This window comes from Drosophila subpulchrella, chromosome 3L (genome assembly GCF_014743375.2).
Source record: "Drosophila subpulchrella strain 33 F10 #4 breed RU33 chromosome 3L, RU_Dsub_v1.1 Primary Assembly, whole genome shotgun sequence".
Lineage (NCBI taxonomy): Eukaryota > Metazoa > Arthropoda > Insecta > Diptera > Drosophilidae > Drosophila > Drosophila subpulchrella.
Genome location: NC_050612.1, coordinates 21,660,353 through 21,686,861, shown reverse-complemented (window position 1 = coordinate 21,686,861; position 26,509 = coordinate 21,660,353). Strand labels below are relative to the sequence as shown.

The window sequence follows — 26,509 nt, the reverse complement described above, 5'->3', positions numbered from 1 at the left end:
TGTTGACATGGGTATAAAGAGGTATTTTCCTTAGACCAAACCTTAATAATTTTTTACTCTCCATTATAGTATTTCTATTGCAAGTGTCAAAGTGTAATACTTTCCCGAATTCTCTTCCACAATTATTTATTTTTTGAATGCTGTAACATTGCCCCCAAATATTTTTTCGAGTGTAAAAAAGTAAAGTGTATGTTGGCTACCCTGTGTGGGCAGGCTAAAAAACGGCAGGAGAAAGAGAGATGGAGAGAGCCAGAGACAATGGCGACAATAAAAATGCGATCGCACAACATGCTCCACAGATAAGTTAACGCAAAGTGACAACGTACAACTTTTAATGGAATTGTCGCCGCCGAGGGGCGGCGGGGTGTGGCAGGGGGGATTTACAACAGGGGGGGGGGAGGATATATGACTTAGCCAAGGAGTCACCGGATTTGGAGCGCTGCCAAGATGTTTGAGCTATGTTTACTTAAAGGATACGTAGGCCACAACTGGAAAAAGGGACCTTCAAAGGCAGTCGTATTGGATTCCGATTTCGATTCTGATCAGAAAGTGGGCGGAGCGGGAGGAGACACGCACACACACAGGCAGCAGCTACTGTGGCACAAGCTACGAAACGAGAGAGGAGAGCGAGAGAGCCCCCAAAGAGAGAGAGAGAGAGAGAGCGGCGATCAAAATGATAGCGCCTGCGTGTGCTCCCATTGGAAAATTGCAGTTGCAGCGGCCCACGCTTCCAATTCGAGCAGGTCTATCTCGCTCGATCTCTCTCTCACCGCCTCCCTTCTCACTCTCTTCGCTCAGTGGTTTTTCAGGTTTTTGTTTTGTTTACGATTTTCGCTGGAATGGAGAGCCGAGCCGCCGAGCCGCCAAGCCAACTCAAAACGCGCTTCCACAATCAGTTGCTTTCCAACTTTCCAACTAGCAAGACGTTAGTGCGCGCGTGTTGAAAAGCGAATTTGAAAGATTCAAAAACTCGAAATATCAAAAAGTTCGCTAAACTAAGACCCCCTTCCGAGAAGAACCGAAAAGTGGGAAATATTGAAATATACCGAAATCCTAGTGATCGAATCGAGGGGCTTCGATGTGCGCGTAGTGGCCCGTATTCGTATGATGAGCCTGACTGTGCTCTCGCTACCGCAACGTTTCAAGCGAATCCTGCAAGCCATGATGTTAGCCGTCGCCGTCGTCTATATGACCCTGCTGCTCTACCAGAGCGCCTACGGATATCCGGGGATCCAAGTGAGTTCTGGGTTCTGAGTTCTGAGTTCTGAGTTCGGGTTCTGAGTTCTTCAGAGTGGGCGACATACCGATTGCGTGGGTGTTGTTAGCTCTGCGAAACTGTCATACGTGTGTGTACTTGGTGATCTGCATAAGTTTTGCCAAGAGAAGGCCAGACAATTTACATTATCCCCCCTTATTCCGATCCCTATACCGATCCCTATTCCGATCCGATCGACGACGACGATTCGTGCACTTTCATAAATCAACGCCGGCGATTTGACTTTTGCAGCTGCGCATGCGTCCGACGTCCGGCTTTGGCCGTTAAAAAACCTTTTACGCCCTTGCCTTGCATATAAAACAGTTTCGGTTCTTGGCTTTTTGCGCTTTTATACCCTTATAGGGGGTATCATAATTGAGCCCAAATGTTTGCAAAGAACTCTCTTAAAAGGATATACTCTATATTGAGTGTAATCTTCATGGGTATATGAAAGTTCTATGGCTGTTTTTATCACGATGCTTAAATGTGTTCCGAGGAGTTAGGATATCGTTAGATCTAGAAGTCTTGAGTACCTATATTAGAATTTAAGTAGTTCTTAAAATCAGCTGAAATACTCTTGACATTTATAGGTTTTATCATTACTCAATCCAATTCGATATTTGCCATTAAATGGTATATGATAGATGATCCTTAGAATAATCAATATCTATATATAATATAGCTTTTTGAGGAATGTTAAACCCACAAGAGTATACCCAGTTTCGATCCCCAAGTCACTCTTTCCTGCATTTTTTTTTGCCGTCGGCAGAGCGTCGCCAAAGCTTTCAGATGCCTGTTTCCAGGGCCTGTCAGGGTTCTGAGCCCTGACTTCTCTCCCCATTTATTATTGTTCTCCTTTTTTGCTTCGGGTTTTTGCATAAATTTTTGTGTAATAAAATATTGTGTGCTAATATTACGAACGTGCGGCTGAGGGAGGGGCAATTCCAAGGAGGTGGAGCCGAACGGATTCGTCCAGTGGAGAATCTTGTCAGTCGCATCACAGATAACAAATAGTTGAGGTCCGTGGGAATTGGCTTACAACGACTCGTATTGCATTCTTAAATAGTGTTGGACACCTTTGCCTGAGATTTCTATTTTTAGAACTCTTGAAATTAGAACTGGTCTTGATATTTTGAGAGGAACTTAAAACAACCCATAACAACAATGTACAAATGGTTTTAGTGGCTTTTTAAATCCACTTTAATAGTCATATGTATTTTATACAAAAAAGTGCCTCAACTTTGCCTGCGTGGATGGTTAAATTCTCTTTCTTCGATCTGTAATCCTAGCTTTACAAACTTCCACATTTCGCCCCTGGCAACAGAGTTCTGAGCTCATAATTGAATCAGCTCCTGCATCCTCGAACGTATCCTTGTAATCCCAACCCATTCACCACCTTCCGGTTCCTCAATTTGCAACTCAATTGCTCAACTTTGGGGCTTCTGTGAGTTTGTGGCCCTTCCTCTGTAATGTTTTCGCATGCTGCCTCTAGTGTAATTAAAAACTTTATGTTGTTTTAATTCGGACAATGTTGTTGATGTTGCTGTTGTGGATCTTCCAGTTATTTTTCTGCACCGGAGTCTAACCGGAAACTCGGCAGAAATTAGTGCTACACACATCGCACTACTAAATGCTGAGCCGGATTAAAAAAGAAATAACACAAAAAAAAAACTGTCGACAACTGCTGTTGCTCGTTGTTGGTCTTTTCAATTGAAGTTCTTCCATCGGAGGTCTGTGACTTGTCCCAGTTAAAAAACTGCATGCCATGTACAATTTGCTTAATTCTTTTTTTTTAATTTTTTATTTATGACTGTTCTTTTCTGTTCCTAAATGTTGCGCAAAAATTGCTGTTTGTTGACTTGACTGGGCTCGATTCTTCGAACTGTTGAACAGTTGACTGGACACAGAGTCGTACTAAACTGGGCTTGGCATTCGGCTGATAAAGCAATAATTTCGAAATTAGGTGGGGGTCCAACCCCACCCTGTCCAGATCCCAGTTCCAAGTTCCCAGTTCCCAGTATCATGTCCCATGTCCAGTTTGCAACTCACGTCGCCAGGTCGCCATGTCGCGTGTTGCTGACGCATAAATCATAAACGAAATGAATAATAGTCGTCAAACGATTTGGTTGTTTATGAATTTGTTTAAAGTGGCGCGCCGAATGGCCATCAATCGCTGATTGATTCGAGTAGTTTGTTTGTGGCTACACTGAGAAGTAAGAAGGCACATTTGAATCAGATTTCTAGGGGAGAATTAGAGACTCAAATAACTTGTATAAATTGATTTGCTTATTTGGTGACTAGAATCACAGACAAACATTAACAAAAATATTTAAAATATATAGATCACTTTTTACCATTTGGCACTTTATATAGATCATTGGTTTGGATATGGAAAATATATACCAACATTTTAAAAGATTTTAAAAGTAGCTAAAAATATCAAGGGAATGAAAAGTACGACTAGAAATCCAGGGAGAATTTTGATACATTATTAAAAAATACTTCATTAGTTTTTATTATATTATAGGATTGTTTGATTTGTAAATCTTACCTTACCCACTTATTCAATATTTTTTTAACTTTTTAATTTAGTTTATACAATTTAATACTGATTATTTGTGCAAAGAAAATACATAAAATCATTTTCAAAGAAAACGAAAAAAGCCAATCAACTCCAGAAAAATTTCAATAAGTTTAAGAAGTGTACCACTAGATCAGTGAAACTCCCTATATATAATTTATATTTGTAGTAATTTTTTCCAGTGCAGGGTAAATACATAATAACATTAACAAACTCTTCAGCTGAGGAGCATGCAAATCAGCTTCAGGAAAACAGCGGCCTCAAGAAGCCTTCCAGGCAGCCAGAGAAACAAAGATACTGTGATGTGATGATGTGATTCCTGTTTTTGGCCAGGCCAAAAGCAGGTGCCTGCTCTCCTCTTCCCATGGCCAACTCGTTGCAGCTGGTTGGAGCTGAGATACCTTTCCCGGCCGCACAATCCCTTCCCGCTCACGTAATCAGCCCCAAAAAGTTGACGACATTAAGCTGCAGAAGGCGCCTGATAAAAGCGGAGTATCTGCAGCTGGGCAACCGAGTGTACGAGTATCTGGGTATCTTTTGGTGGTCGCTTAATTGAGCCTGGGATGCCTGGTTGCCGAGCTGCCTGGCTGCTGTTGTGTGTATCTTATCTTAGATTCGTATCTTACGGATAATATTGTTAAACAGCATTTAATGAAGATTTTCCCGCTCGCCCAGCTGGAGGCGAATGGTTCTGATTGCATTTTTTCGGTTGGGGAATGCCTTTGATTTTCGATTTCGCTGATTTATGCTTTCCGTTATGGGACCAGAGTTTAACTCAATTAATCTTCGCACAGGTCGATCGGGGGTAGATTCCATTTGGCGCCCTTTCATATCATTCACTCGCACCTCGCCGCCCGATTCTTTTGGGCCTGCTCGTTATTAATTGACATGGAAATGCTTATAAACATATTAATCACTCGGCTAATGAAGCATTAGTCATTCGAGTGGGCGTGGTGGGGGGGCGGCGATTGTGCGGACCGTGTTAAATTTGTTTTGGGATTGGCTCCGTCTTTACATCTATTGGATCGCCTTTCGCTCGGTACTGGTATGCTGTACACACAGAGAAATAACTGATATTCCTAAAAGATAATTAAAATATTAAAATATTTAAAATATAATTGAATATTTCCCAATATGGCAATATTACAGACTGCATAAATTATTTGTGGTGTGTATTGTTAAACCTACAAGTATTTATAGCTATTATTTATAGCATATCCATTTGAATTTTAAATATTTTTTTATGTGTATATGTAGTTTTTTAATGTATTTTGTATCTTGTATCTGACGGAGTGCGCAGGCGGCCTGCATATATGGGCACACGTGTCGGACTCGCATTTGTATCTGTATCTCCAACTGAATCTGAATCAGAATCCGCAATTGTAGCTATATGTATCTGTATCTGTGCTTGTTCAGTTTCATCACGTTCGAGTAATTCGCAAATCCCACAAAAGTGTCACAAAGCATTGCTGTTTTGTAGTCCGTAGTCCGTGTACTTGATTTGCATATGTACCATGTAGTTCGGTTAAGCCACTTGCATCATATCGGATCGGGGATTGGAAACTGGCTCACATTCTAATCCAATCCAAACCTTGAATTTACGGAACCCGCTTAATTGAAAGAGGCGTTCTCCGCGTTATATAACCCACTCGGTGGCTTTCACTAGTTTTATAAGACTCGAATCCCTCACTCAAGTCACGACTTCAATGCTATCTTTCTTAAGCCAATCTGGGCTACGATTTCCCATACTCGCAATTTTTCTGCCACCATTAAATTAATATTTCAACATTTTAATTGCTTTGGCTTTTCGGGCTTTGGGGTTTCGGGTTCCCATCGGCAGTTTACACCTGCCACTGTCATCGTCTCCCTCAATAGCCATTTCCTCATTAGGGAGCTGCCATTATATTGAACACCATTTGGCTGTCGATCGTGCGGCAATAAAATTCTATGAGCCCAACTTGTGGACGCGCTATCAACGAGACAATATCGTGTGAAGCAATATAAAGCAGTGGGGCCTGAAAAGAGAAATCTCTTTCGGGAGAAAAGCAGGGGAAGCCAGAGCTAGATTTATAGCGGAAGTTGCTTTCCGATTTGCATAGAGTGCTAGAACTGGGCTGTCTTTCACCCGGGGTATTATCCATTCGAGCAGCGAACTTCCCACCTTTATCGCCGCCTCGATCAGGGCGAAACTCCACGCCCCACCTGTCCTCAATTTCGCGGAGGGCCATTAAAACGAGCACTGGGGGAAATCTCGAAGAAGAGCAATTGAAGAATCGCCGACAACAAAAGCAAATGAACCTGTTATCAGTGGAAATTAATCAAGCAGTTCACTACGACTCAAAGCAATCTCAGTGGGTTTCTGTTCTGGTCTTGCCCCTACCATCCCGATCCCGAATCCCGATCCAGAACCCAATCCCAATCCCAATCCCGATCCCCAGTTTGTTTGCTCTTACTCAGCATTTATGGTGGTGTTGCTGTTGTTTATTCTGCCTGCTGCCGCTCATTTGTTTGCCATTGTTGTTTGCCATTGAAGTTCGCCTTTGTTTGCCAGGTGAAAATGCCCGAAGTTGAGTCGAGGAGTGGGAGTTCCAGTCCCCAGTCCTCAGTACGCAGTGCCAGTTCGAGTTGAGTGTCTCTGATAGAGCGGGGGCGTCTTCATCTTTTTATTGCCCTACGTGCGATTTACACAACAAATTTACATTAACCCCCCGCCACTTTCTGTTTTTCTTCCGGCGCACACTGGGAAAAATGGGGATCTTTCTTGGAACATAAAAAAATTAATGTTATAAATAAAATGTTGGTCTTTAATTTTATTTACAAAGTCTGAGGATTAAGAATGGGTACAGATTCTATTTGTTTATTAAAAATTAAGTGATAGTATTTTAATTAGTTTCAATAAATCTAACATTTTTTTAATATATTCTTCGAGTTACCAAAGTTTTTGCAAGCCTATAAAAAATAAATCTAAAGAAGCCAATTCATAGTTTGACATTTAGTCAGTCTTACTGTCTTAAATGAGATCAAACATAAATATATTATTATAATATAATGAAACAAAATGTTTTTTTAGAAAGAATTTTTTCACTTAGAAGAAGAACAACAATATTCAAGAACATTTTTATAGATTCAAGAACAACTTAACATTTTTCGTTTATATAATATTTTATCTTCGTAGGATAAAGTCATGAACTATTTCTCAAAATCTTTGGACGCGTCTATTTTGTTATCCCGTTTCGAATAATTTTTTTCTGGGTGTAAGGGCTGATAAAGATTAAAATCGTAAAATATTTTTTATTACTTCTTAAAGACTACTTAACTGAAATCTGACGAAATTTCTCTCTCTGCAGGTGCCGCACAGCCAGGTGGATGGCCTGGCCAGTGAACCCGTGACCACACATCGCGACCAGCTGCTCCAGGACTACGTGCAGTCCTCCACGCCCACCCAGCCGGGGGCGGGAGCTCCGGCCGCCTCCCCCACCACCGTCATCATCCGCAAGGACATACGCAGCTTCAACTTCAGCGACATCGAGGTCAGCGAGCGACCCACGGCCACCCTGCTGACGGAATTGGCCAGAAGGAGCCGCAATGGGGAGCTGCTCCACGATCTGTCCCAAAGAGCGGTTACTGCGACGCCCCAGCCGCCGGTCACCGAACTGGATGACATTTTTATCAGCGTGAAGACGACGAAGAACTATCACGACACCCGGCTGGCGTTGATCATCAAGACCTGGTTCCAATTGGCCCGCGATCAGGTGAGTCTGTCTATCGATCGGCGATTAGTTCGGAGCTAATTTCCTGGCAGGTCGTTTCTGGGTGGGTGGGCGACAATTGGCTAAGTGGGGTGAGCTCCAAAGGTTGGCCAAAATCGAGGGATCGAGATCGAGATCTTTGGCAACTCTGGCTGGGGTTTGGCCAATTTGCATAATGAGTTTTTAAGCTGCCGGGAATTGATTTGATTTCGTTGGCTAATTTTATGTCTGGCTATTTATGATTATTTTTTTTGGCGGTCTCTTAATTGGCCATAAAAATGTCTTCATTCATTTGGGGCTTACTGGCCATGAATATGGCTAATAGCATTGGTTTTTTTTTGGTTAGCCAAAAACGATCGCTTTTGTTTATGATTTCATTGAGTGCTAAACTGCTAAGCTGTTCAAGTGCTAAACCCAAAAATATAATCGAATTCTGTTCGGTCAATGGCGGTTTCATGTGGTGAAAGGATATATTTATTGTGGGCATTGTTCGAGTGTTGCTGCCACAACGGCAATATCGTCTGAAAACGGAGTGCCAACTTATGCAAAATCACGCGTCACAAATGTGTTTTGTTATTGTTTACACAAAACTGCACTCGTCCCCTTCGGTTGACGTTGCTGACTGGCATTGCAGGCGAGTCAGTCGGAAAACAAAAACACGAACCGAAAACACAAATAAATAACCCCCAAAGGAACATGGCAGAATGGTATGGTATGGTATGGTATTGTACCTTTTGGAAAATTGTAAAAATGCTTGACGAGCACGTTTCCACAGGCATTCTGCCATCAGCAACAGCAACAGAAATAAAAGAGGTTTTTTCCCTCATATTTGCAAACCCCTCAGGAACGGAAGGGGCTTAAAAAATACACTGATAATAAAATGGATTAGTACAAATAAATATCTGCATATTGAATTTAAAAGCATCTATTAAATATTTGGCGTAATTCAAGAACTTAAGTTCAATACCAAACATTATAAATGTGATTTAAGTTAAAAATATTTTAACCTAGATAGAAAATATTAATTTTCAAATTAGGGATATTTACTTTAAATATTTTACGTCACTAAAAACAATAATTTCATATTTCATTCAAATTTATAGATCTTAAAACTAACTATAATTGTTAAATTGAAGATTTAAGATTTCATTTAAATATAAAATCCTTGACTTTGCTATGTTTCTTTTTATTAGTGTACTTAAAAAAACAAAGTTAGTAGGGGCGTGCTTTTTTTTGAACTGAAATCGGTTTTCGTTATCGACAGAATTTTCAAACTAAACGTTCGAACAACATTTAACCGGCAACATGCCAGCCAGCAACTAAAGTTGCTCCTGTAGCACTTGCAACATTTCACAGCTGCAACAGCAACATATCGCCCGCTTTTCCTCAAGATTTTCCTCTGCTTTTGGCCAATTATTTTGATGAAAAATCTGTGGCTCATGTTGTTGCACGTCATTTGCTGTGTGGTTAACAGCAATGTGGAGCAGCGACAGGCAACAACTCAAAAGTTGCGTTCGATTTGATTGGCTGCTCAGCATCGTTTGAAAACAATTTGTTGTAATTGTTGGTTGTTGCTTGTGGTGCTGTTGTTGTTGTTGATGTTGCTGTTGACGGGTTGTTGCTGCTATTGTTATTGTTGCTGTTGATTAATGTTTTGTTTGTTGTTGTCAAGACAGCGCCCATAAAAGGGCAAAATGCCTGACTTGGCTAAACCCGATGTTGAATCGATGCTGAGCTTGTTTTTTTCGGATGCCTCGGAATGGGGATCTCAAGATGTGGGTATTCTTCTTCTTCTTCGTCGTTGGGAGTACAAAAATGGCTGCAATTGGGTAAATTAACAAATTTAGAAACCCAGGGGAGCAAGTATTACAGAGGATTTTGGACAGGCATTCGATGGCAGGTTGTTTGGATTGTGTACGACTTTATTTAAGTAACTTTCCATCATTAATAATCCTAAATGGATATTCTTTATAAATACTTTAAAATCAAACATATTTTTTTAAGTAAATAGATTAAAAATCATCTGTAATTCTGGTATTTCATGTATTCAAGATCAACTGAAAATATACAGGTGTCTTAATAAGATGGAATATGATTCTATAAAATTATTTAAAAGCCTTTGATAGAACCATTTAAAGGTGATAAATATTTGGCGTGAATCGAATTGAAAACCAATTAGAAACAATCTAAAATAGTAATATACAAAGTCTCTTGGAAAAGCCTAGACAAAAGTATTTAAACCGAACTTTTGAAGGTCAATATACCACTCGAACCCCGGCTGCTTTGTACTTTTTCAGATCAAGAGATCTGGTACTTGACAATCCGTGTGCCCCCATCCACTCCTTGTTTGTCGGTCGTTTGATGAATGATTCAAATTTTTCATGCTTACAAATGAGCATAAATTACTGTAAACAGTTTTGGCCAAAACCGGAGAGCCGTAGCTGCAGCTCGACTTTGATTGAATGCCCGTTGCGGCTTAGACAGGGGGAAATCGCTTTGCATTTTCGTTTTTATTTCCACTTGGATATTTTCCGGCGAACTGCCGACTGGCAGGCCTGCCACTGACTTTTGCCTCGACCTGGACCGCCTGGCTTTGGCTACCAGTTTTTTTTTTGTTTTTCCTTCTGTTTTTCCAAAGCAGCCCGATTTGCATGCACTTTTCCAGCCAAACAGTGGCAATCCAAAGACTCTGCCTCATTTGTTGGGCCAGCGGACGTATGTCAAATGTCAGCACTGGATCTCTGGATCTTTGAATCTCTGAATCCTCTGAATAGATCAGCAAACACAGAGTGACATCTTGTCCACGGAGTGTTCCTGTGGGTGGTTGTCATTGTCTCGATTTGCTTGTCTTGATTTACTATTTAGTTTTAATGAAGCTTCAGGAGTTTCGGTTCGGCCTGACTTATTGTTTGATTGATTCGCATGGAATGGAACCAGTTAAGCAGTTTCGGTTTTTATTCACGTTGGTTCTGGAGAAAAACCCGGTTTTTTTGAAAGCTCTCTTCGCATTTTATTAGGCTCACATGTACTTGGTCAACTTGGCTCCCTGGAAAAACAATGTCGTAAAACTCTGTTAGACCATTCGGTGCTGATTTTTTGTTTTTTTTTTTTTCGTTTTTGGTGTCGCAAGTCCCCAGTTGTGGCTATTAAATTCATAACGCGCCATGTCCCACAGTTGCGGCTTAAATCTCATTAACTCGGCTCCTTTGCTGGCATTTTTGCGCTTTAATATCGCTGCTTTGGGCTTGAGCACGGTTGAATCACAGGGTTCTCTGGGTTCCCAGTTCTTGGACGTTGACAGCCATTCCCGTCCAGAGCCCCATGATGAATCACTAAAGCGGCCCACTGTATGTGCTATACTACATAGTACCATAATATCTGGTTGCGTCAGCTGCTCATAAATAAGGAAACGGACCTGCCATCCGCACTTGGACCGATCTCGTTGTTCAAGTTGTTGAGCTTTTCAGCTTTTTAGCTGCCCCGCTTTGATTTGCCTTTTCCCCCGGCTCGGATTCGGATTCATGTCTATGAGCATGCAATGCCAATTAGAGGCCAATTAATGACAATAGTCGGTACCGAAAGTGTGCCGCCAACGCACAAGATAGAATATAAAACGAGCAGATGTCTATATAGTACTTGCCCAATACAGTGCGGTACAAAATTGTGGAAGTGATTAAAAAAATTTAAGAAAGGGTAAAAAAAATGAGTAGAAATGATTATATGATTACAATTTAGGCTCATAAGTATTGTTCTACATTTAAAAAAACTACGTAAATTTAATATACTATAACTGAAAAACAATTTTTCTTAGGGTTAGATTATTTTTCTAGTATATAATTTTAAATTTTTTATAGATTTAGTCAAAAATTCTAAAATAAATCAAGTTTTTCCTTTTCCTTTTTCCTAAAAACTAAGTTGTCTCTTAGTATTTTTCTCATAATTTCCTTAGTGTTTTTTTTTTTGAACCCAACTGCACATAAAGCGCATTCATATCCATTCAGAATTTATCGTATAGTAACAGCCCGTGCCTGAACTTTTGCGGGGGCCTTTGCTCTGTTTGAGTTCTGCTCTCAATGCTCTTCAATTGAATTCAATTCGCAATAAATTGGAATTTCAATTGTTGCTGCTTTTTCCTCCGCTGGCGGCGACACAATTTCGTCAGATGTCCAACCTACCCATCCCGTCCCACTTTTTAACCCTCAAAAGCCCGCATGCAACTTCCTTTTTAATGGTTCTCGTTGTCAGTTCATATTTGCGTTGTGAACATATCTGAATCCACATGCTTTTGTATACACATATGTATAGTGGATGGCCTGTTCTGTTTATCCACAGAAACAGCACAGAATTCGATTTCAGAATGTCCCGGTTGATTGGCTCTTAATCACTTTGCCATCGCATTAATTGAATGCTGAGTGGAATACCTCTCTGAATACCTCCTCTATTCGATTTCAGAGAGTTGCTTTGACTCACAACAAATCACGTAATTGATTCATTTGCCTGTTTCTGTTTCTGGTTCTCTTCAGAGCGTTTAACACTTTTGTGCCTCGGTTGCCCAAGGGGCTTACTCTTCAGATTTCAAGGCCCGGGGTAAGCAGGTGCTTCGAAGGGAGGGTCAGAGCCCGATCCCAGAAAGAAAACCCGAAAAACCCATAATTAAAATCTCAGCCTTTGTGGTTTTGTAGCTGGAGAAGATTACGCAAAATGCGAAACGCCCAGAACTTGTGGTCGCTTCCTGAATTGAGCGATGCGTGTGCGTTGGCTGATGTTGATGAGCCTATAGTTATGGGAAGCACTTAGGTCTACGAAGGGTATGACTTCTTGGAGAATAATTTATGGTTTTTAAAGTGATTTCTTTTTTTTTGGAAATCAAAATAAATTAGTTTTGAGGTTTATTGAGTCTTTAGGTTCAAGATAAAGTATTATCGAGTTCACCAAAACCAATGTCATTTACCAATTCATAATCCGTTATTATGGGATTTCGGATTATACGTGAAATCATCTTAGGTGCTTCAATAGTATCAATACATCTGATGTATGGTAATAATAAGTTTAATGAATAGTAAGTAGACTCATGAAATTTTAAGGAGTACTAAAATCTTACAACCGAAAAAAAATCACATTGTATCTTTTTTTTTATAACCCCAATCGCGCGAATTGGTAAAATAAATACCGTTAAAAATTTCGCCATCTAAACTTGATAGGTTTTTTATTAGTTCGGTAACGGCCAACTTGCCAAAGTCGATCAATAAAACCATTTTCCTCCCCAACTAGCGGCAACTTTATTGGAAGTCTTGACGAAATTAGTCACATCCTGAGACTATTCATTTTGGCGCAACTTTCACTTGGTCTTCGAGCTGCACTGGACAATTTTGGGAAAGCATATCCATTGTCCACGCCCCCTGCTCATAGATAATAATTTTGGCCACTTTTCTTTTTGGGCCAGGCCAGTGCAGAAAAATGCAGACAACAGAGCCATGGTGTTTGGCTTCGGTTTTTTTTCAGGTATTCGGAGTGCAGAGCTGTGGAGTTGTTTAGTTTGGGCCTGGTCTAGATGGAAGGCCAGCTGCAACCGCAGACAAAATGCGCGGCTAGCTGACCGCACCCCACGTGCTTTTCCAGGTGGGGATTTCGAATGGGGATGGGGGACTGGGGGAGGGGGTTTCTTTGTGCAAGGGTGGGCATTAAATTTTAGCGCGACCAAAGAAAAACAAAGCACATTGGTAAGGGGAAAACAACAACAACAAGAGGCCAACAGCTAGCGGCCAGAAATGCTTCAATGGTTTGTCCAAATGGTTGGCCACAGTTGCCTTTGGCCCGCAGCTGCAGTTTAGAGCTGCAGACGCAGACGCCATTGAAAATGCATTGCTTGTTGCGGCTTTTTCCATGTTGGCCAAGTTGGCTGTCGACTTGGCCAGCTGGTGTTTGGCTTGTGCTTTTCCTGGGCCGCCTTTTTAACGGTTGGCTTTTTCCCTCTTGGGCGCCGAAAACATAACGAATTGTTGTGGCAATCGCTTCGTTCCAATTGAGTGCATGCCACGCCATGAAAATCCAGCAGAAACTGAACAGATTTCTGCCACCAAGTGTTGGCCAAAATTTATGAACTTTAAATCCTGTGAGGGGATTTTATTCGATTTTAGGGAGGTAGGTTCCTCTATCAAACTGTGATCAGAAATCGATTAAACTTAAGGAAGTGCAATTTTATGGGAACATCTTTATCAATATTAAATGATATAAATAAAAATACTTCAAATGAATTTTTCATTGATTTTGGCAAGTTGATTGGTCCTTAAAAAATCTAATTGAAAATCGGTGGACCTTTAGAAACTCTTATTTTATAGGAACAGCTTTCAATTTATATCAAGTAAATTAATTACTTGAATATTCCCTGATTGTAGAGCAATTGAATATGATTTTTTTTGGTGTTCATCCTATCATCTTCCGATTTTGTTGTTCAACCATTGATAGTCAACCATCTCTTCACACAATTCCTTGGCCCAGAGAGACTCTTACTCCCTGATTTTTCCAGTCTCGCATTTCCAATCGCTGCTTTCAATTAACTTGGCGTTCTAAAGAACTCTATTTATGGGACACTTCCATCAGAGCGGCCAAGTTTCGCCATAAATTTGCGAAACACGTTGTAATGCTGTTTGTCAACAGTTGGAACAGTCACATAAATTAAAAGCTAGTCAAGTGCGGACTGCAACTGCAGCAGCAGCATCTGCAGCACAAGCAACACCAGCAACACCAGCAACAATAGGAGCACACCAGCAACAACAAGCCGGCAACATGGTGTTAACATTTTTCGCCCCAAAGCGGGGAACCATCCCGACGACTCTTCAAAGAAAAAAGTGGAAAAAGCAGACTGAAAGCAAAAAAAAAAAAACGGAAAATCTGGTAAAAATCCATGAAAATTCAACAGACGACTGGGTTTGGTGTTGCTGCTGGTATACTGGAGTACTGGAGTAGTTGCTGATATGTGTGTGAGTGTGCCTTTTCCAATGTTGTGGATAAAGAACTCCAACTGGAGGCGAACTGGCAAACTGGCAAACGTTGACTTTCTAACTGTTACAAGTCGTTGCTCAAAACGCTTGTGGAGCGGGCGTATTGTTTGCCCAAGTTGTTGCCGTACCTCTTACTTCCCAAACGAAACGACGACAGCAACATGGCCAACAGCAACATGGCTAACAACAACATAGGCCATAGCTACAGCTATAGCTGTTCGTGTAGTTGTCAAAGCCTTAAAACGATTTTCGCCTGATTTGACACAAAGGCAACGACAAAGGCAAAAAGTTATTAAGGGAAAAAACCCACCAGCCAATTGAGTTGTTCGACTAACAAATTTATTAGGGCCAAGAAAAAATAGTTGGGAGCTTTCGCGAAATAGATTATGCGACTTGGTGGTGGTTGGTGAAAGCCACTAATGAGCGGGAAATACACTCACCTCCTGAGAATTTAGAACCCTACCGCAGTCAGCGATGCATAAAAAAGACGCTTCTCCTGGGGGCCTTTTTGCTTGAGTTATTTCTTGAACCGCTTTTGAAGACACAGACACAGGGTGTGTGGGAATTTTCTTATCTGATTGCTGGACGCTTTCTTGTAAGCTGCTGACCGAACGCGTTTTTTTTTGTGTTTGAATAATTATGCCGTCTGAAGAGTAGTAGGCTCTCCAAAGTTTCCCATGCTACGATTTCTTGTAATTTACATGAACCACAATTATGCAAATATCGATCGACTAACATTTATTTTCTTTTGTTTTATTATTTGCAGACCTGGTTCTTCACGGACACGGATGATCACTACTACCAGGAGAAGACAAGTGAGTAGAGGAAGCCATTAGTTATTTAAGCCCTTCTCCCTGATCGCCTTTGACCAAAAATTATATTTCCAAGCGGGGAAAGAAAAACGAATTTATCACAAAGGAAGAACAGCCTTTTATACCTGACCAAACGCAAAACGCCGACCTCTTACCTTTCGATCCCGATGCGGATCCCTATGCGGAACCCAAAAACCCCAAAACCCGATCCCTGGCCTTTCATCTCGTTGCCTTCGTTAGCCCCGTTCTCAATTTAGTTTCACATCAGCCAAGTGCCACGCCCCCAGCACCGCCTAATATTGGCCACTGTCTGGACCATCCGAAAACCGATTAAAGTTCATAAATTCCATATACCACATAGAGGGGCCAGAGCGAGTGAGGAAGCTTCATCACTCACCCGCATTTTAATTGAATTGCAGCTCGGGCTGCGCTTCGATTTTCTTGGGGTTTAATTAAAAAAAGTTCAAATTTCAATTTCGCTTCAGAAAAATTGTATTTCATTTTTGCATACTCCAGCGGACAGGGAACCAAGAATAAAGAATGAAGAGCCGAGAGCCCAGAGCACAGAACCCAAAACCCCAAGACGATCTCAAGTTTCACAGACAAACACACGCACACAGACTCCTTTGGTATTTTGATTAGGCCAAAAGGATTCGGCTAAACACGCTCGGGGATTTTGAGTTATGTGCAAAAGCTGGGCTGGACAAAGGATAAGTTCCAGTCGCCGTTGTCTTGTGTTTAAATATTTCAACAATTTTCATCCAATTAAGGCGCAAAAGTTTTTGTGCGTTGCTCTGCTTTTTGCTTTTTATCCTTTTTTTTTGTGTGTTTTTTTTCTTGTTTTCTGCTTTTTTCACTGGCATCTTTATCTGCGGCGGCGGCGGCGGCTGTCAAACGATACAAAATGTATCCGCTGGATATGAGCGGCATTCTCGACTAACAAGCTACTGTTCGTTCTCGAGCTGCGAAGCCTGGCCTTTTAGTTAATTAACATAGAAGTGGGCCCCTTGGCCAACGGCTCCTTCTGTTTCTTGTTGGCCCGCTTAATTACCAATCTTTATCAGTCTTTTCACCTCGCCTCTCTTCCCATCTGGCTTCTTTTCAGAGGGCCATCTCATCAATACGAAATGCTCGCAGGGACATTTTCGCAAGGCGCTATGCTGCAAAATGTCCGCCGAATTGGATGTCTTCCTGGAGAGCGGCAAAAAGTGAGTAGAAACTTCTAAAAAACATAAATCTAATATTGCAATTTTCATTATCAATCTAACATTACTCAATAGTTAAAACAATAAGTGTTAATATACCTTTGAATATTAAGTTGATAGGTAACTCTTACTAATTAGGCCAGTTTACCAAAGTATTATTATTATATTAGTAGCGCAAAAAGCTAAAAATCATTTGCTTTATCGACATAATTATACATGTTTATAAAAGCAATACGATTTTGGCACATCCACATTGTTCACCATAACTAATCCATAAGATATAAGTCTCAACTTTGTAATTTCCCCTTGATTGGTTATCCATACGTGTGCTGAGCTTCAATTTCATGCAGAATTATGGCATTAGCTGGGGAGTTAAGAGGTCAGGTTGCACGTTGCAGCAGCAACAGCAGCAGCAGCAGCAACATCATCCCCATCTCCTCCAGTGGAACCCTAAAATGTTGTCATATTTACAGGGCTTAATGCTGCGGGTTCGATGCATTTCGATGCTTAACAACTTGAGAAGGAGAGCAATGACTCCTTGTGGTCTCGCAGTTGCTGGCCGTAATAATAGACTTTAATGCTTTTAATAAGCGACCGCAGGAGAAGCCCATCATTCTATCCATGGGCAATACAAACACCCAGTTCTCGGTGCTGGGCTCTCGTTTCCCAGTTCTTGTGCTGCAGCTGCCATGCGTTCTAATTTGCGCAATTAAGACGCACCAGCAACAGCAACATCCACTCAAAACTTGTCCAGCAACCGCAGGAGAGAAAAAAAAATGGAAAAAAAAGGAGCAGACCAGAAAAGACACTTCAACTAGCGCCCAAAGGAGCAGCCTAGAAATTCTTCTCCTCTTTTATTTCTTATAGTTGTTTTTTTCCCTTCTTATTTGTAATTACACCGAGGAGCAGCCAAAGCAGCAGCAACAACCTCAAGAAATCTAGAACAACTTGGACATGCTTGGACTTCAGATGATGAGGATGACGAGACGAGATGGGTTGGCTAGATGGCTGGCTGGCTGGCTGGATGGCTAGCTGGCTTTCATCTTAAGTTGACTTGCCGTTTTGGCTTAGAACTTGAAACTGTCATTATGGGAGCGCGGAGCATGCAATCAATAGCCACGGCAACAGGCACTACAACAAATTGTTGAAACAAAATAAATGGCCAGCAATGAAAATGTGCAGTTATGAGCAAGATGAGGCAGTTGTTGCTGCTGTTTATGTTTGCTGCTGCTGGTGGTGGGTCCATTGCGGCATGGAAAAAGGCAAAAATGAGAGTACAAGAGATATGAAATGGTATCAGGTGGCACAGGAAACTGGCCGGGCATCCTTCTGGCTGATTGGCAGCGTTTAAGACCCGGCAGGCAGCCAGCAACATCGAAGTCCCTGGCCAAAAGAAAACCCGGGCACAACATGAAAAAGAGGTTAATTAACGTGCATTCGAACTGGCAATTATGCCACGCTGCTTTGCTGCTTTTGCTTTGCTGCCTTTGCTGCCCCCATGCTTTTTACAACCGAATGTTGCTGCTGCTGTTGCTGCCGAACGACTCTTACGCACGGCAGCAACATGTTGCTCGCAATTGGTTTCGGCAACCGTGGGGCGTCCCGGGCAAAAGTAGCACTATTAAATGCAAATCCAGGCAGTTCTTTTAATTGCGTTTTATGTGAATTTATTTGCCATAAAACATGACTTATTCGCCCCACTGTGCGGTGGCTGGGGAAACGCCTTTCGCTCGCCTTGAATGGCTAATTGCAGTTGCTGCTGCTGCTGCTGCTGCTGTTGCTGTTGCTTGTCGGTGTTGGGTATCCATTATAATACCAAACAATTAGTGCAATTTAATTAAAATTACAGCAGCCACAATAGCAACTGCAAGTCATAGAGAGAGATAGACGAACTGACAACTAGGCGATGACCTGCCCCGTCACTCAAGACTCCATTGGAACTCCCACAAAAAAATAAAATCATCAATTATGAACGTGTATGTGTGGAAATTCCAGGCCACGGAGGCGCCAAAGGTTCGATGTGCCCCACTGTGCGCGACATTTGCCTTTGGCTTAGGGCCAAAAAAAAAAACTGGGCTCTTTATTAATTAGTTTTGTGTGTTTTTTTCGACTCTAAATTCCATTCGCCCAGCTGCCTGGCCTAATCTCTACCGATTTATTCGTTTCAAGTTCTAATTTATCTCCTCTGTGTGTTCGTTTTGATTTGGGTGTGTGCCTTTTGAGAGGCCACACCTAATGTAGCTGGCGAAACTTGTCAGGCAATTGTATAAACGGCCACTTATCTGATTGCAATCCGAGGTTTCGCATCGCACGGATACTCTCTCGACCGAGCACGTTTCGTAATCAACATTTTGACATAATAAGAGCGCCTCTCCTTTTCGGGGAGACCCCAAAAACCAAGACCCTCGGTGTAATTACAACACGTAATATGCGTAATATTCACAGCATAAAATGTAAATGGGGCAAGAGAAATGGTGCCGAAGGATGGGTTATGTTGGATTGCTTTGGGGGGGGGGGCATCAATCAAGACCTTGCCGATGATGATGTTAATACGGCTGCATGTTACTTTACAGTCTGTGGGTGCGTGGGAATATGGTTCGCCCGGTTTTCGATACGGTTCATCAAGGAAATTTCCCAGGGCACCGAAACCGACTTGGGGTTAATCCCACATTGAGCCATAAAATAATAGAGCAGCTCGCACTCGAACTCGAACCGCATTTACTTCGTACATCCATCTATGGCTGCGACACTTTTAATCGTGGTTTGATGTGGCTAATGCACTTTCTTGACTGGAGTGGAGGAGCCACCCTATGTGGCAAGGCATACTACATGCATGTGTGGAAAGCCAGATGCTTGCAGCTCGATGTGTGAGAAAATTTTCCCTCTTTTCCACGGTTTTTTGCGGCCAGGGGCAGCTATTTATAGAGAGAGTAAAGAGATGCGTGTGAAGCTGACAGTTTTTCCTTTAGGGGACCACTCTTCCCCACTTGCCGCTTAGAAACGCATCAATTTCATTTATTTGCCACTTGTGGCAGCACCACAACAATCCCAATTATTCAATTGATTCGATGGTGAAAGGGAGAACAACATGCATTTGTTGACATTGTCGCCGCATGTAATAAAAACGACAAAAAAATCAAATCTTTGTCGGAATTGTGGCAGCGGAAACAGGCAATTTCACTGCAATTGCAATTGCAACAGTACATATATATACATATATGCATACTGGAGTTGGACTAGGAAATGCAATTGCTACTCCACATCCGGGAAGTCGAGTGGATTTGCTTTGCTCTACATTTCAATTAGCGCCTCTCGCCAACACACCAACACAACAGCACACCCACAGAAATTCGCATAATCGCCGGCAATTGCCTTCAATTTGCGGGCTCAAGTGCGCGCATCCACAAGATACAGATGCGAATACAAAGATACAGATACAGTGTCTCAGAATTAATGATTTGCTTTGTCAACCGCGGACGACGCCAGTTGACAAATGCGTTTCAATTGTTTGACCAGCCGCCCAAGAGAAATGCTTTTGTAAATGCGCAGGCGCACAGCCTCGTTGATTTCTGACTCATTCGGGTGCACAGCAAAAAATTATAAAAAAATGATTTAAAAAAATTAGTTACCATTTAAAAAATAAAATTCTGTATAGTTTAATTTTAAATAAATATTGCATTTAAAAATCAATCAATAATCAAACCCTTTTTGCTGTTCTTCAAATATTGTATCTTTTTTCTTAATGATCAAAACAATTTTGACATTGTTAGTCGATCTTAGAATTCCTACACATTACAATAGGTTCAAACTCTAAATGTTCGTATATTGTCTAAAATTTGCTTTCAGTTTCGTATTTAAAAGCCTTAAAAAGATTCATAAAGATTATATCCAGTCAAAAATCAGATTTTTTCCGGTGCACTCCAAATGGAAAGCATCGAACGACTGCATTCGAAGTGGGAAGATTAATTTCCCTTTCAGCTCTCGATGCAGTCTGTTAATGAGGCAAACATTTTGGTTGATTTAAGTGGTCGGACTGCCGCTTAATGTAAATATCTTGTATGTCTGCCCCCACGGACATAATGACACATTGATTTGTATCAATCCGCGAAACTCGAGACTCGAGACTGGAGATCCGGAGACCCGAGATACTTTCTGCTGCTCGGGCAGATGACAGCTGACTTATTGCTAATTGCAGGAGAGCCTGGCTTGTCTCATTCCGAAAGGAATGGAAAAACAACACCGGTGCCACAACCAGAAACAAAACCGAAACCCCAAACCGAATGAAATCAGTTCGTCATCGTCGTCTGTCGAGGTTTTTGGCGATCGCTTATCTTTGGCCGGCTGTCAAAATACTTTTAGCGCGGCCTGTTCGTTCGTTACTAAGTTGCCTGCCGCTCTTAATGCGAAATCTATTAAGCCCCGGTCTTGAAACGCCTGCAACTCCAGATATATCTCCTTTGGCCGACTTGAAGTGCCCCGTCAATCATTTTTTATTGTGGCTCCAGACATAAACTCATTTCGCCTGCAATGTGGAATGACGACGCAGCCGCCAACGCCCCGCCAGCGATTTTTTAGTTTTTTTTATTCCTGTTTTTTTTTTTTTAGTGGGTGAAAGGGGGTTAAGTGTGGGTCGGGGCGGGGCTCGAAGAAAGAGCCCAGCTGGCGAACTGATCGAAATCTGCCCACATCAGCAGCAGCACCACCAACAACATGGGTTAAAGATATAGCTGTATGGCAACAGCAGCTGCTGCAGCAGCGCGAATAATTGGAAAAACGGCTATGGAAATAAACTAAAGTTTGCACTCGTTTCGCATTTCAATTTTTCTCGGCCAACGGCCACACACTCGCATGCACAGGGAGAAATTTGTAGATTTTCTAGATATATTAAAGAAAAACTAAGACCTTAAAAAATATATATGAAGTATGGATGAATTGAATAACACAAATCGTTTGTTTAAAATTTAAATACTACATTATATTCCTATCTTACTTATGCTACCAATACATTCCTACCTTATATATTTTGTTAATGCTTACTCAATTACGACCTTAAAAAATATATGAAATATTGCATACCATTTAAACAGATAATATTCTGGTAAACTTTCTTCTTTGAAGTATTAAATTATAATTTATTTTGTCTGTCTGAAAACTAATGGACATGTTTGACTTATTTTCCCGAGTGCTTTGTAGTGCAATCCGATGCACAGATAAACAAAGAAACAGAAAACCGGCAAACCCAAAGCAAACAAACAATTTTCGAAGCGGAGAAACTGAGGAAAGCCACCATCAGCGATCCCCGAATCGATAACCCGAATCGAAAGAACCGCCGAATGAAAACATTTTCATAAATGCCAAAGAAATCAAAGAGGGGTGGTGCGTTAATTAAACGACAACGAACATAAACTAGCGTATAGATTTCAATTTGGAAAACGAAGAGGGAAAGCAGCTGCCTACGATTTAAGTTTTCAAAGAGGGGGAACAGGGTTATGCTCTGTGCATAATTAAGCAAATTAAACGCGCATTTTTATGCGTCACGAAGCAACCAAAGGCTGGTAGTTGGAGTTAGGGAAAGATAGATACATATAGGAGGGTTATATAGAGGGAGTTAAACTGGGGAGTCGCGGCCTTTTCGCACAGGTATCGCATGTGGCAGCCACAACAGCAGCAAAAGCCAAAGTCGTAGACAACAGCAGCAACATCATCCAGGCAGGCAATTTATGAATGCCAGGCTTTAGGAGTAGCATCCACAATCTGAGCAGCACACACACACTCCACCTTGCCCCTCTTACCACCAACCATTCGAGGCTTATGCAATAAAAATTATATTAAATTACCCAACAGACGCAGCGACAAGCAAAGACAAGACAAGCCAATCCTCCAAGATTCGATTCGATTTTATTGAATACTTACGAGCTCAACGAAAGTCGCGAAGAGCCAAGAAAGGTGCTTGGCTAGTCGAAGTCAAAGATACTCTTTGGCTAAACATAATTGAAATAAAAGTATTAAACAGTTTTAATATATCAAATCTAAGCTCTACCAATTCATTATATATACCAGTCATATTTTTGTAAAATCATTAATAAAACTTATCAGATTTTATGCGTTAAGATATCTTAACGGATTTGTGTCTTACTGGATAATCACTTACCTAAAAGCTTGACTAAATAGATAATATCTCTCAGATAGATGTTCACAACTTGAACAAAAATGTTTAGTTTAAACAAGCTGCTGATTAAGATAAACATAGACCCAGAGTTCTGTAGAGTATGACTTGCAAATTTCTCTTTATCGAGCCCCCCATTCGGAACACAATATCTCCCCAAAGGCCGGGAATCCCCGTGGACGAACAGGGAGAACTGGGAACTGCACCCAAACCCCACCCGCGGAGCTTTCAGCTGCCGCTTAATGCCATCATTAGTCCACCGTGGGCTACCGGATATGGCTGATCGTTTGTCACTATAAAAACTGCAGCTGCAGTCGCAGACTTGACTTGAGATCTTTATCGGGGTCTATATATATACCCATATGTACCTCCAACCCGGTAATTGCAATCTAAATTAGTGCACTTTTTATGCGGCTTAACGGAAACAGCCTTGAGAGGGGGGCCGCACACACATGTATATATGCTTTATTGCTTAAACGAATCGATTTGGATCGGGACTAGCAGTTGGCACTACTGACTAGTAACTAACCAGAAACACAGGAACTGCGAACGCCATAGATGGCGTCATTGGCTTCGGGCAATTTGCAGACTTTGCCCTTGGAAGGACGATTAAGTCGATGGGAGAGGACTTTCAGATCTAGATTGTTAACCCGCACCATCAAAGTGGGTTCCTTCTCAACGGATCGGCAGACCACGGTCTTTTGGCAATTGCCGGGTGTACCGGTGGGCAAAAGGGGCATATTCCTGACCGGGGCATCGGGGAAAACGCCCATTGTCTGAGGACCAACATCGACACCCACATTGGGATTATTACAGGATAGGCAGCACAATCCATTATTGATAAAGCCAGCAGCTCGGGGACAGGCATCCTTATCCTCAATCAATCTCAAACGGCGATCAATATCATCAAAACGATCCCGTATATACTTCTTCAGAGCCGGCATATGGACTTTGTCCAGCTTGCTGTCCAGCATATCCTGAAGTTCCTCCATGGTGCCCAGAAAAGTTAGATTGTATTCCTGGACAAGAGACCTTAGGTTTTCGATCTCCACCACACATTGTTTGACTATTTCCAAGCGCTTGAAGAGATCCTCGGTTTGCTTGAGGAAATTCTGTAGAGTGATGTAGAATCTTTCAAGCTTATTGCTGACCTCCTCCATTTGATTTAGGATTGGAGTGGCTATGCGGCGCATAAGTTTCTTCATAAAGTCCATGTTGGCGAGAAGACTGCAGGCAATCTTGTTGTCCTCATCGCAAACGGTGCAAAGATCCTCGCACGGAGAGGCATACTGTTCGGCCTGGTGGATTTTGTACTTCTTGTCCTTGGCCTTGTTGCAAACGCGAATCTGCTGGAAGTGGCACTCTAGCTTACATTCCAACTGCTTGATGCGTTGCTCCAACTCGTTAACCTTGTCCAGTTGCTCGGAAATGGGCACCACTGCCTCCACATCGAAGGGTAGAGGTGAGATCTTGGACTGCTCGAGGATTCGCTCCATGCACTTGCCCTCAAAGCCACTGATCCTGACCACATCATTCTGGCAGTTGAGCTTCTTGAGCAGGACATTCAGAAGGCTATGAAGGACAGCCACGTTTACATGGGTCAGTTCGGGAACACCCAGGGCAATCCTGGACATCTCCTCCAGGGTCAAGTCCAAGTGAGCAGGCATAGTGGTTTAATAGTTTAAAAATATTTTAGAATATATATAACTTTACAACTTTAGTTTGATCTGTGTGTTCTAATGTGGATTTATTTGTGTTTTCCAGGTGGTTTTGTCACTTTGACGATGACAACTATGTCAATGTGCCCAGGTTGGTGAAACTGCTGGACGAGTACAGTCCCAGTGTGGATTGGTATCTGGGCAAGCCGAGCATCTCGTCGCCGCTGGAGATCCACTTGGACAGCGTAAGTGCAAATGCCAGTTATTTCTGCATATTTTCCTATATAGTTCGTAATTACAAGCCAGCCTGCGATCGCCTTTCTCCATCTACTACTGGCCCGGCCCAAAAGCCAGAGCCGTGGCCGTTATTTATGTGGCCACCATGGCCATTTGTCTATGCCGCCATTTGGCTTCCAGCTGCCAGCGCAAGCTATCATTAATAACCGATATGATCTGGCGCGGCAAAAGCAATAGCAATAGCACAAGCAAAAGCAGCAGCAGCCTGAATCCGAGTCCCAGTTTGAGTTCGAATTTGAACCCGTTTTCCAGTCCAGTCCAAAAGCAAGCCAAGCCATTTGAAATATCGCCAGCTGATCCCGTAATGAATGTGCAGGCCATAGTTTTATCTGAGCTTAGCTTAGCCAGGGATGGCAGCCAGGTAGACCACGGAGCCAAACCCATTCAATAACTGGCACACCAATCCAAGTCTGATCGCAACAGCGTGCATAATTAAAAAACCCCAAACTTTACGCTTCATTTGCGGGCGAAAGATCCTGTCAAGTCTCGGCTTACGCTTTGGCCAGACCCATGTATTAAGTTTCCAACTCGCACATGTCCATTTACATGGTCAATTAATCAAGCCACGTTTCGGGTTTTCGCTTAGCCTGGGCTCTTCTTTTTTAATTTCGAGTCAATTTTCTCTGGGCCATTGCCAAAAACCAGAAATGAGTCCGAAAAAAAATGGATATTTATTTGAGTTTATCCTTTGGTCCAGCCATCCTCTTTGGGTTGTTGGCAAGGGACCCATTCATAAGCCAGTTCTTCCGTTAATCTTGCCTCTTTTCTTCTCCTCTCTTATTTTGGACCCGCAGAAGAACACGACAACCAACAAGAAGATAACCTTCTGGTTCGCCACTGGCGGCGCTGGCTTCTGTCTTAGCCGGGCCCTGACTTTAAAAATGCTGCCCATAGCAGGTGGCGGCAAGTTTATCAGCATCGGCGACAAGATACGTTTTCCGGATGATGTCACAATGGGTTTTATAATAGGTGAGTTTAACCTGGAGACGGTAAAAGACCCTGAACCTATATATACCACTCTTCACAGAGCACCTTTTGAAAGTCCCACTAACAGTGGTGGACAACTTCCACTCGCATTTGGAGCCCATGGAGTTCATTCGCCAGGATACGTTCCAGGACCAGGTGTCCTTCAGCTATGCCCACATGAAGAACCAATGGAACGTGATCAAGGTGGATGGGTTCGATCTCAAGACCGATCCCAAGCGTTTCTACTCCCTGCACTGCCAGCTCTTCCCCTACTTCAGCTTCTGCCCGCCCAGATGAACTGGAACTGGGTGATCAAGGATCCCAGGATCCCAATAGGCTGTTGCAGGCGTACGTCTGCGCTGGATCGGTTGTGAACCGATGGGGCAGGCGTCAAAAACAAATCTCGCCACTGTGATCTAAGTTTAAGTTTATGGTATACGAGCAACGAGAAAGGTTCTTTGTATATATACAATATATTGAGCAGCTTCCAGCTGGACAGATGAGCTTCCTAATGGTATAAGTTATACTTTAGCTTTAGGTCTTGCAATTCCAACACACTTCCAAGTGCTTCCCTATAGCGTTACACGGATTCTTCCAATCGACTTAGTGCATAGTTAATTTAATGGTCTAGTCTACGTTTAAGTTATCTTAGCTTCAGAGAGACCGCTTGACCCTCTGCTGTGTAATACTGTAATGCAGTCTAATATTGGCCTAAACTAGCAATATGCGTGTAAATAGTAGATCTAACTAACTAAGGAATGTTTAAACCATTTTGTTAATTTTTAGTTTGCTTGAATAAAAACTGAATATTTTATTAAA

At 42.1% G+C, this 26,509-nt stretch overlaps 2 protein-coding genes across 2 annotated transcripts; one reads left to right on the top strand and one right to left on the bottom strand.

Moving 5' to 3' along the window:
* The first annotated feature begins 910 nt into the window (after window positions 1-910).
* LOC119553831 (fringe glycosyltransferase) lies at window positions 911-26,509 on the top strand. The gene is made up of 7 exons (XM_037864464.1): window positions 911-1,236; window positions 7,184-7,588; window positions 15,353-15,401; window positions 16,504-16,606; window positions 24,534-24,672; window positions 25,519-25,693; window positions 25,752-26,509. Exons 1-7 carry the CDS (start codon window positions 1,105-1,107, stop codon window positions 25,985-25,987), a joined length of 1,239 nt encoding a protein of 412 aa, XP_037720392.1. The 5' UTR covers window positions 911-1,104; the 3' UTR covers window positions 25,988-26,509.
* LOC119553832 lies at window positions 23,187-24,552 on the bottom strand. The gene has a single exon (XM_037864465.1). It carries the CDS (start codon window positions 24,434-24,436, stop codon window positions 23,294-23,296), a length of 1,143 nt encoding a protein of 380 aa, XP_037720393.1. The 5' UTR covers window positions 24,437-24,552; the 3' UTR covers window positions 23,187-23,293.

Coding starts and splice junctions, on each gene's coding strand:
- LOC119553831 (XM_037864464.1), top strand. CDS start 1,105: ATGATGAGCCTGACTGTGCTCTCGCTACCGCAACGTTTCAAGCGAATC. Junction 15,402..16,503: donor CTACTACCAGGAGAAGACAA/GTGAGTAGAGGA, acceptor GCTTCTTTTCAG/AGGGCCATCTCATCAATACG. Junction 16,607..24,533: donor TTCCTGGAGAGCGGCAAAAA/GTGAGTAGAAAC, acceptor TGTGTTTTCCAG/GTGGTTTTGTCACTTTGACG.
- LOC119553832 (XM_037864465.1), bottom strand. CDS start 24,436: ATGCCTGCTCACTTGGACTTGACCCTGGAGGAGATGTCCAGGATTGCC.